Source organism: Pteropus medius, unplaced genomic scaffold (assembly GCF_902729225.1).
Source record: "Pteropus medius unplaced genomic scaffold, Ma_sr-lr_union100, whole genome shotgun sequence".
Taxonomy (NCBI): domain Eukaryota; kingdom Metazoa; phylum Chordata; class Mammalia; order Chiroptera; family Pteropodidae; genus Pteropus; species Pteropus medius.
This window is the reverse complement of record NW_024354550.1, coordinates 731,614-743,735: the sequence shown is the minus strand read 5'-3', so window position 1 is coordinate 743,735 and position 12,122 is coordinate 731,614. Positions and strand designations below refer to the sequence as shown.

Genomic DNA, 12,122 nt, shown 5'->3' with positions numbered 1-12,122 from the left:
CCTAACAAGGAATTTTCTAGACAGATTATTTCCTAGCAAGAATTATTTCCTATATATTATAAGGGTTTGATGTAATAGATAGGCTCAAGCTATGAAAAATGCCTTTTTCCCAGAGCAAGGAAGAACATCAAATCATACTTTTTTAAAGCATTGTCTTTTTTTTACATAATCTAAACAATGACAAGACTAAACTCAATGAAATACATACACATAGAGAGCATATATATTATTATCTTTTAGAAGATAATAATAATGATGGTGAAGTGAGTTTGCTATATATTTAAGAATGTTCAATATGCTATATAGAAAACAAGAGAAACAAGAAAAATAGATGAAACTAAACAAAGATAATAAACAAGTGACTTTTGAAAACACAGGTAAAATGTGTACAATGTGTTAGAAATTAAAATAGGTGCCATAAACTGTAGGCAATACATTTGTTTTGAATATAGATAAAAATGATGAAACAAAGCAAGTGTTACGTATAGATAGCAAAGGATGGAAGGATCAAACAAACCTTAAATATTAACAAAGCATGGATTAGGTCACACATCTGAGTTGATGGCTGTCATCTCTAAATCAAACACCTATTGGTGATCCCCACTCTAGCCTCATGAGTCATCTTGCAGGTAAATAGTTCTGCAGGTTAAAAGCAAGTTATAGCTGTGTTCAGATGTAAATACCTTGCTTGTCTCCAACAGAGCAAACAAATGCTAGATCGAGACACCTTCCATCTATGAAGTCCTCTTGCTCACCCTCAACTCAGGTCCTGGTAACCACACTCTCACCAAGGAAAGCTGATGCAGCATAGAGATAGACTGAGCAGACTAATAACAGTAATACAGGATTCGAGTAGTGTGGTACCTGCATTCTACTCGCACCCTATCCTAAGTGTCTTAAAGATATCCGTCTTTTACCTATGCTTCACACTGTATGTTTATAATTAGTGCAATAAATGATGTGATTCAAGCATCTGAATTTGATCACTGAATCTATCCATTCTGTTAACTCTGGAATAATCAGCTGGAGGCCAGCACTGCTTCTGGGTAATTTCCTACTGTAATACCAATTCATATCTGCAAAGTGCTCTATGATTACAAAGTACTTTAGAATCACAAAGTGCTTTATCATTACCACATAATGTGGTAATGGTATCACTTGTATCATTTAATTAAAACATCTTTCTTTAATTGATTTAGTTCAATTATGATTAATTTGTGCTGAACATGAGTCATTCAACTCTTCTAAGGCCAAAGACACTACTGTAAAATATAGAAATGGATCTAGATCAACACAGACCAAAGAAAAACACAAATGTGTTCAGGCAGCATTTATTTTTAAAGGTACTTTTAAAATCAGGAAATGAAATATCTACAACTATACTAAATATTCTTGTATCATTTCCTGTACTGAGAAGTTTCGCTTTTTTGGGTTGAAGTTCAGAAATAAAACATCTAGCTTGAACTACAGTACTTGTAATACTAGGGCTTGGAATCAGCTCTACTATTGAGTGAGATCCATTTTGAAATTACTTTGTCTTTCCTTAACAGCAAAATGAGAATTGTTTCACACTGCCTCTTATAACCACATTGCTTAAAAACAAACAAAAAAAGGTTCCTATCATGAATAAGAGAAATGGAAACATCTTTGGCACAAAGGTGCTTACTTTTTCAGTATTATGCTGCTACTCATAAAATTAAAGCATGTTCACTGTTAAAATTTTTGAAATAGAAAATGAAGTCACTCCTCTCTGGAATCCCATCCTCAGTGATTACCACATATAGCAGTTTTAATCTACTTTTGAAAAAGTCTTTTCCTTAACCAATTCTCCTCTTTGACAGCAGCCTTAACAGAAGGTTTAATTTAAATTAAAAAGTTACAGTTATTGAGCATTTAAGGCATCATGCTAAACACTTGACAGGTATTCACTTTTTTAATCCTTACAACAGCCCTATAAAGTCAGCCACTATTATCACTATCCCCATTTTAGAGATAGATGTTGAAACTAACTTGCTCTAGTCAATTAGAAGAACTAGAAGTCCAATCCAGACAGTCTGGCTCTTAACCCATTGCCCACGCTCTCTCTCATATAGTTTCATTTTCATAAGAAAGTGAGACTTAAGAGATGTTAACTAATTTGTCGAAGGTCATGCAACTACAGAGTGGTAGAACTGGAATTCAATTCAGATTGTAACTCCACTGTTTAAAGCTCTTAATTACCATGCTATATAATCCAATCCATTCACATCTACTGCGTGCTTTTCTCCTACTCTGCCCACTAATCTTCTCTGAAACTACAAAAAATGGCTACTATCTCAGAATAAGATCACAGCACAGCTCAAAGCCTCCAAATATTCAACTGATCTGTTCATCTCTAAAGTGTAATGCCCCTGCCAATTCTAAAGCTTCGGTTTTCTAGATATAAACCTACATAATTAACAATTTCACATTTCCTTTTGGGTCAAAGAAAAGAGAAATGATAAGAGATAAAAAGAGAATGAATTGATAACAGAAACAACAATAATCTAAAGTATCAAGGAATAAATGCTATTAAAAGAAAACATGAGAAAGAATGAAATCTCCAGTGAAAACCTATTAATCAGTTCAAATATTTATTGATCTCCTACTGTGTAATTCTCACTAGGCATCAGAAACATAATATTTAGTAAGACACAGTCCTGCCTTACTCGTGACCTAGGAGGCTTACTGATTAGTTAGCAATACAATACAGAAGGATCTCCAATAGCCTCTTAGACCTCACCAACTAGTTGGACAAATATTGTTGTCAGAATTGACAGTTAAACAGGAGAATTCAACTGCCAAAAATAAAATCATCTGGCATACAAATTGCATGACTAAAACTGACTTTATCTTTTCAACATCCTAATACCTGTCCAAAATCGAACCAGAATCAATCTTATAGCAATTTATTAAAATTTGTATTACTGCAAACCCAGATTTTATTTTTATTTTATTTATTTATCTTTTTCTTTTTTTACGCCTACAGTCCCCTGGTCTTCCTAGGTGGTTTCCTATCCAAGTACTAACCTGGCCCGACCCTGCTTAGCTTCCGAGATCAGACGGGATTGGGCATGTTCAGGGTAGCATGGCCATAGGAAACCCAGATTTTAGGGTTGCTCTTATTCAATTAAAAGGAAGAGGTAATATTTTCTACCTCTTGACTCATTTCCTTTGACTGACTGTGTTATCACGTCCAGTTCCTCAGCCTCAATATTAAGTTCTCCTTTTTACCAGTTACATGCCTTTACGACCCACTCCCTTCCAGCTATCTCTGCATTCATATCAGCCTTCTATTATTAGTGTCAGCACCAAGACCAGATTTAAGCAGCTCCCTTGCTGATAGTTCTTTCACTAGATAACACCAACATACATTCTACACTTACCTGTCTGAAGCACAGGCAACGATGATGGCAACGATTGACTGTTCTCTACTTAATACTGTATTTTGTCTCTATTAAAAAATACACCTTGAGCAGTCTCATATACTGCTGGAGTGAGTGAAGGATGAGAATGATAATTTTAATGAAGAAATCAAAGGACAAAAGGTAGACAAGGAGAACTTCACTCCCTGATCAGTCCAGAAATCAATGACCTCACTTCAAAAGTCATCCCAAGAATATTCCAAGGACTTCAGGGACCAATTTAGAGGAGATAGTTGAATAGCAATGGACTCAGTTCTACTTCCATTCTAACTCAAAAGATCCCAACTATTCTAGAAGAGAATCTAATCAACCAGTTCCCTACTAAAGAGCAGAACAGAAGGTGGGAGGAGAATCTAATCAACCAGTTCCCTACTAAAGAGCAGAACAGAAGGTGGGAAGTCTCTGAGGGATTAGAGTTGCTATGCCTTCAAAAGCTAAGGTATAGAAACCACTTGGTTCTCTCAAGTTCTACAATGATCCTAGACCCTTTCACACATGCTACAGTATGAAGAAACACAGATGAAGATCACATCAAGCTTTGGTCAGCAACAATTCTGGCCCTTCTACTTCTCACCTAATGTCATTAAGCAAATCACTTGTATCCATAGAGTAAAAACAATAAATCCTTAGCATAGTACTGAGAGTACAGATGTGCATGGGTACACACATGCACATACCCCACAGAGTTAATTCTTGTTTTCCTAGCGTCACAGTAATGAGAAATAGAGAACATGTACACTTCCTAGATCAGAGGACAGTAAAACAGTAGCCTAGAAAGGACACCTAAGGTTTTGAGGAGCAATCTTCTCTAAAATCTTTTCTATCCACTATCAAAGATAAGACCATTGTGCTTCTCGTGACTGATAAATACTACTCTTAGGTTTAAATTTTCTGTGGACATCCTGTACAATTTAAAAAATATCATTATCCAAGTCATAATGAAATATTAACTAGCAAGAAAAACAGTAAGATTCTACATAAATACACAGCACAGACATACGTGTGCCTGAGCACTCTTGAAAGTGCACACACACTCTCAAAAGCAACAACATGTATCATGTACTTCTTGTACATTAGATCTTAAGCAATCAGATCTTAATATTGTATATTAGATATTAAGCAATAAAAAGATGAGTAAGGTCCTCCACTTTCAAGTAACAGCTATGTGTAAGTACCTCTACGTTTGTAGGTAAACACCTTATAAGATTCCATCATTTAGGACTTTTTTAAAGCTTTTCTTTAAGAGATGTTTTTAGAAAGGAGTAAATTTTACTGTACTTACTGCTAAAATATCCGCTTCTACAGGCAATAGATTTAAGAATGCAAAGAGCTGGACAGTCAAGATGGTATAGACTTGTGTGGCGGACAGCATGAGCATCCCTATGGAGAGCAGCATCTCGCTGTAAAATCACCTAGAAGATAAGCAGGTAAGTAACAATGAGCTCTGTCATTTGATGTATTAATTCCCAAAGTTTAAATATATCTCCTTTAATTATAGACATGTGCTGACATTAAAATTAAAGATATTTCAAAAGCATAAGAATTTACACATATTTGGACACTTAGGTAAACAGCCAAGGTTAGTCAATACCTATATCACTCATAGTGACTACGTTCTTGTGTTTTAAACACAAAATAAATATCTTCCCACAGTTTCAGTTTACAGTATAGGTTGTCCACTAATTCAATTACGGGGGAAACTAGATTTCAATCAAAATAATGATTTAAAAATTCACAAGCACCTTTGCTTTAAATTTTTTTTAAATTTTAAAGAATTTTTATAATTTTTTAAATATAATTTATAAAATCACTTGTAAATTTACTGATTTTCATATGTTATTCCCAAATCAAAGAATGTAAAAAAAAAAACAGCCACTTATTTTTAAATAATACTTTTTTCCCTTTCCTTAATATGTATTTTTTTCCCTTATCTGTATCCTAATAGCAATAGAGCAACTACCTCTAACCTCATCCAGTTCTCTACATGAATCCCTATATATCATATTACAGCAAGAAGATACTATGAAAGGACTAAATTTTAACCAAGAAAGTGTCAAAACTTTCACTGGCAAGCCTCAACCAATTGTATAACATACTTTTTAAAAGCTGAGAACAAAGTTAGGAAAGACAAGAACCTTTATAAAGAATTATTTTATTAAATGCCACCAACTCATACCAATTTTGATTATGATTACTGCTGGTAAGGCTCTGGGTTTGAAGACTACATAGAGACTCAAAGCCTAACTCTCTGACACACACTGAAAGAAAACTATCTCTGAATAATTTTTTAGCTGCCATCTTACAAATCCATTAATATCAGAAATGAAATAAAGGTGAAAAAAAGTTAAACGTACACATTTGTTCCATAGAGACAAAAAGTAGGTTAGTGGTTGCCTGGAGCTGGGGGTAAGAATTAAGGGAGGGGAAACGAATGACTGCTCAGAAGTATGGGGTTTTTTTTTCAGGGTGATAAAAATGTTCTAAAATCAGATTGTGGCGATGGTCGCAAAGCTCTATAAATATACTAAAAACCACTGCATTGTGCACTTTAAATGGATAAATTTCATGATGTGTGAATTATATCTCTATAAAGCTGTTTTTAAGAGGTACTGACTTTGTTGATACTGGTTTCTTAGGTGAAATCCATTTTATAATATACCTCTGAACAGAAAAGTTAATAATAGCAGGCCTAAGCTCTTCCTTTCCAACGTGGGCCTAGCAGAATGGCTCCTGCAAAGAAGAGTATCACAAGGAAGGGCCATTCTGCCATCAACGAGGTAGTGACCACAGAATACACCATCAACATTTACAAGTACATCCACGAAGTGCATTTCAAGAATTGTTCCCCTTGGGCACTCAAAGAGATCCAGACATTTGCCATGAAGGAGATGGGAACTTCATATGTGTACATAGACGGCAGACTCCACAAAGGTGTCGGGGCAAAGGAATAAGAAATGCTCCATACCATAGCTGGGTGTGGCTGTCCAGAAAACATAATGAGGATGAAGATTCACCAAACAAGCTCTATACACTGGTTATCTATGTACCTGTCACCACTTTCAAAAATCTACAAACAGTATGAATGAAAACTGCTGATTGTAGAATAAAGTTATAAAACTGCAAAAACAAAACAAAACCAAAAAACACATAGCAGTCCTAATATTGCTATCCTTAGAAAGGCTTCCTTGCAAGGTTGGCCCTTTTGCTGGCATCTGGGAACTTAGATTTCAGAAGGGTTCTCATTATTCCCTGATAAGAACAGCTCATTGTACCTAAACTGCAAACAATGAGGTTTATGTTTAACACGTTTTCTTTCTAAGAGTCAAAAATTTTAGTACATGCTAGGCAGGGAATGCCTACATGAACAGCCCCCAATGTAATCCATACGCACTGAATTTCTATTAAGCTTCCCTCGTAGACACTTCTCATTTGTTGTTATAACTCACTACTGAGAAATTAAGCATAATCTGTGTAACTCCACTTTGAAAGGACTCTTAATTAAAAGTTCACACCTTGTTTCCTCTGGCTTTCACCCCATATGCCTTTTTCTCTTCTGATTTTGCTTTGCATCCTTTCACTGTAATAAATCATATTCATGAGTATAACCATATTCTGAGTCCTATAAGTCCTCACTGAACCTGAGGGTGGTCTTGGAGAACCCCAACACAACCACATTAGATAACTTTTGGCCAAAATCAGACCATAAAAACATACAAATCCTTGTAAAATAAAGTTTGCTAGGAAGAATATTCAGTACATTGACCACTGACCTGTTTGACAAACTTAATTTGAATAAGAACTATGACTTCCCTTGTGATGTTCTGGAATTGCCAGCCAACTTTGGAAATGGGGAGGGAGAGTTTAGAGAGAAAATACCTCTAAGAATAGGAATAATAATAACCACAACTGTTAATGATCACTTACTAAATAACGGGCATTGCTCTAAGCACGTTATTGAGTTAAACTCATCTAATCCTAACAACTTCCTGTAAGGTAAGATGTCATTTCACAGATGGGGAAAACAGGCACTGTTAAGCAACTTGCCCAAGGTCAAACAATGAATAACAGTAGAACCAGGATTCAAACCCAGGCCGTCTGCCTCCAAAGTCCACATTCTAAAGCCCAAATGAAAATAGCAGTGATAAACAGAAATCTCTACCCAAAGCATAAAGAGATTTAAGAATCATCGCAAATGATAACTAAAGTGATCTTAACGTAAAAAATGAAAAATGAGAAGAGAGCTAGAGAAAACTCTGAAGAATATCTAAATTTAAGGGCAGAGGGAGAAAGTAAAGAAAAGAAAAAGAGACTGACTTCACAAAAGAAAAAGAGACAGACTTCACAAAAGACAAGAAATTTGAGAGGAATGTAGGGAGAAGAAAGGCAGTTGGTCAACAGAAGGAAATATTGGGAAAGAGGCAAATTTTTTCACATTCAGAGTCTATCCAGCCTGAACAACTGTATTTCCCTATTATCTAACAGGTATCCTTGCTCTGATCAACTCACGATTTCAGGAATGCAGCCTGCTATGACCACTTGGGCATCTTCACTCACGTGTTATCCAAAAACTAAAATACATTCTCTACTTTCAAAGGTAAATTTAGGGGAAAACTAGGAATCCTATGAAATTACATGCAAAATTTTATGTATGTATAAATATATGCAGTTTCTATGAAAGAGGTCTATGTTTGTTAACACATTCTCAAAAAAAGCACAAAAGGTTGTTTTGTTACATCTTCTCTTCTTCAAGTCTTTGGAGAGAAAGATTAACAAGCTTAGAAACTGATACTTTTTTCTAGCACTTAGATTACTGGGTAAAAATATAAATTGTCGATTGTATTTATTACTAGGCAACAACAGTTATTATAAAAATGACTTCGTAATTGGTGGAAAGCATTAAAACTGGAAAGACTGTAAGTTAACTATAAAAGCTTCTTACAAAAACAAAAATAGCCTCTGCTTCCCTGTGGGGTGTGTTTCATGAAACCAAGCATGATCCTTGAGGGAACCTGAGAGCTACTCAGGGACTGTTACAAGAAGTGGTTCCTTTCATACATGATCCTTTCCTATGCTGATGTGATACACATCCACACATTTGATCCTGTCACAATCCAATATATTTCCTGTTGGGTATAAAAGCTGCACCTAGATGAATGCAAGCTTTTCAATGAAGATATATCTTATGTTGATATGCCGTGCTCCGAGTCTGCATCATCCTACCAAGCTAGTGAACCCAGTGCCAGATTATGACCAGTTACTGAGACTGAATGTCAACCAGAACTGCTAACTACTGATGGTCATGCAGTGAGTGTTGTACCTTTCGTCCCCATTACAATTCTCATCAGCCTCTCATTTTTGAATTTATTCAACTGTTGCTGTCTCTGTAATAGAATACAATAAATTATTGTTTGTTGTGACTCTCATTACCCCAAATAGAACACATTCATCTTGACATTTCTTTACGACTATGTTGGGAAAGGGAGAACACACAGAAAAACCTAATAAAATCTTGCTAATTACAAATATCTACCTCTTTCTTTTCCTCCTCTCTCCCCTTTCTCTGTAATTACCAAAGATAGAACATGACTCTCCGTTCTGAGTATGCCTAAAATCAGAAGACAGTTACATTTCTTCAAAGGAAGTATACAGTAAAGAATATGCAAGAAATCCTTGAGAACGACCAAGCAAGTTTCTAGAGATGTCTCCATTACCATCATCTCCAATCATATCTAACTTTGTCTATTATTTGACAGAATTTGACTAATTTTTAATAGACATTTTATTTGAAATTAGCTTCTTGACTCTAACCAACTAGATTTTTCAACTGGCAAATTTTCATTCTACTTTTTTTTTTTTTTTTTTAAGGTGAGGCAACCCTTGGTTGATCTCACAGATTGCAAGGACCTTGTCAGCTTACAATCCTTTATTTTTTATTTTTTAATGCCTACAGCATCTGGTCTTCCTAGGTGGTCTCCTATCCAAGTACTAACCAGACCTGACTCTGCTTAGCTTCCGAGATCAGACAGGATCAGGCTTGTTCAGGGTAGCATGGCCGTAGACTCATTCTACTTTCTGTTCAGTCTATATCATCTGAGATGTATTCTTGCCAAAATTGTTTTAAACTGATTCTAATAAAGCTTTAGCTCTAACTTCAAATTTACAAGAAATACATGGAATAGAAAAAAATAAGCTATAAGACAAGGTGTGACTTGAGGACACTGAACCAATTTCTATAAAATTAAATGGAATAAACAAAACAGTATAGGGAGATGGTATGAAAGAAATACATGAGACTGTTATATATTCAGAGATAAGAGGGAGGGAGAAGGGGGAGAGGGAGATGGGGTAAAGGGGGTTAAATTTGTGGTGACAGAAAGAAATCCAACTATGAGAGGTGAACACACAGTATAAATATACATATGCCTTATTGTTAAAGTATACAGTTGAAGCTTACTGGATTTCATTAACCAATGTCACCATAAAAAAATAATAATTAAATAGAGATAAGAAACATTAAATCCAAATGCAAAACACAAGGTTCAAGCAAACCAATAATAAATAAACAGTTTAGGAAGAAGAGGGACAATGTATTGTCTAGATATTAGATACTCTTTTTTATTTTATTAGTTTCAAGTATACAGTGCATTGGTTAGACATTTATAGTTAATGAAATGATCCCCCTAATTGCTCCTTCTTTCCTCTGACTTTCCACCTAGCCAATATATTAATGGTAACTGCATTCCCTATGCCGTGCTCTCCATCCCTGTGACCATCTATCAACTACTAATTTGTACTTCTTTAACCCTTCGCCCCATCCTCTCATCACCCCAACCACCCCTCTCCTCTGTCCATCACCAAACTGTCTTCTATATTTGAGTCTGTTTTTAATTAGTTTGTTCTTTTTGTTCCTTAGATTCCACATATAAGTGAAATCATATGGTATTCACCTTTGTCTGACTTATTTCACTCAGCATAATAACCTCTAGGTCCATCCATGTCATTGATACATTTTTTAAATAGCTGTTAATTTTCTTAGGTATGATTATAACCACAGAACCAGCTCAAAGTGGCTTTATTCTGTTTCTAAAAAGACACTGAGTTGTTTTTCAGGGACAAGAGAACAAAACCATGGGTCATGCAGCCCAAGCATGTGCAGGAAGAGAAAATTCTGACTTTCAATAGCACCTAGAACCAAAGTTTCACTCCTACTCCCCAACCTACCACCGCCACACACAAAACCAAAGAGCTAGGACTTGACCCAAACTCCACCACCAGAATCCCTTCAAAAGCGAAGGGTACACTGTCCCAAATGGTCCAGTGCTGAAGCCTTCCAACTGAAACCTGCTATGCAGAGAAAGATAACAGTAATCAGGCTCCCTCTCACATCTAACTTTGAGCGGAAGAAACTCAGCACTTCTCCCTTTATGTAACCACGTGCCGATACACGGTGCATGGGCTAACTTGGCAGTGTGCCACTATTGCTGAACCTGTGTATAAAAGGTGCTGCCACCATGTGAGGCAGGCTGTGCCCTTGCTGGAATAAAGAGCTATGTTGCAGTTGCCTATGGCTCCTTATATTTTCTTCCAACTGCCAGAGTCTCATATCCCTTACCTTGGAACCGCAAATCTGCAGCAACATACCTGCCCTGCCAGGGCTTCCGCGTACCAGCCCATCCTTCTCTAATCCCTTAAATTCCACCCCAAACTTTCAATCAAGACAGATTTGAGACTTGCCTCCTATCTCCTTGCTGGTCAACTTCACATTAAAGCCTTTTTTCTTTCTCAAAAGCCAATGCCATAGTAGTGGCTTCTATGCACATTGGGCAACAAGCCCTTGCTTGGTAACGTGATCACAGTATTATGTTCATATGAGAAAGTCCTTATTTTTGGAGATGCCTAGTGAAGTACTTAGGAATGAAATGTCACGATATCTGTAATTTACTTTAAAATATTCAAGCCAAAAAAAAAAAAACTTAAACCAAAGACTAATAAATGATAAATCTAGGTAAAGATTATATTGTAGTTCATTATACCATTCCTCTAGTTTTCTATATTTTTGATCATTTTTATAAAAGATTTTTAAATGTAGTGAATAAAATAACCATTTAAAATTTTCAGAGATCTTTCTGGAAGGCCGTCAGCCTCATTTTTTTTATTGTGGAATAATATACATAAAATTTAACATTTTAAATATTTTTAAGTGTAAAGATCAGTGACATTAAGTACATTCACATTGTTGCGCAACCATCATCGCCATCCATCTACAGAACTTTTCCAACTTCTCAAATTAAAACTCAATACCCATTAAACACCAATTTCCCATTCTCCCTTCCTGTTATCATTATTCTACTCTCTCTATATGTAAATTTCATTATTCAGTACCTTATACATTGGAATCATTTTTTGTCTATGTCTAGCTTATTTCACTTAGCATAATGACTTCGACATTCACCCATGGACACTTCGGTTGCCTGTAACTATTGGCTATTGTGAATAATGATGCTATGAACATGGGTGTACAAATATGATTCCCTGTTTTCACTTTGATACACACCCATAAGTAGAACTGCTGAATTATATGGTAATCCTATGTTTAATTTCTTGAGGAACAACAGCTCCACCATTTTACTTTCCCACCAGCAATGCATAAAGGTTCCAATTTCTTCACATCTTCACCAA

General features: G+C 35.8%; 1 protein-coding gene and 2 pseudogenes across 7 annotated transcripts in view; all 3 read right to left on the bottom strand.

Annotated features, from left to right (window-relative positions):
- Positions 1–12,122, bottom strand: part of RNF13 (ring finger protein 13) — a 139,792-nt gene that overhangs the window by 100,072 nt on the left and 27,598 nt on the right. For all 7 annotated transcript variants that reach the window (XM_039855073.1, XM_039855076.1, XM_039855077.1 and 4 more), the window contains one exon: positions 4,726–4,855. In XM_039855073.1, coding sequence (XP_039711007.1) covers positions 4,726–4,839 — 114 coding nt within the window. In that variant the 5' untranslated portion in view covers positions 4,840–4,855. The remainder of the gene's footprint in view (positions 1–4,725; positions 4,856–12,122) is intronic.
- On the bottom strand, positions 2,999–3,118 carry LOC120596659 (uncharacterized; annotated as a pseudogene).
- On the bottom strand, positions 9,385–9,503 carry LOC120596653 (uncharacterized; annotated as a pseudogene).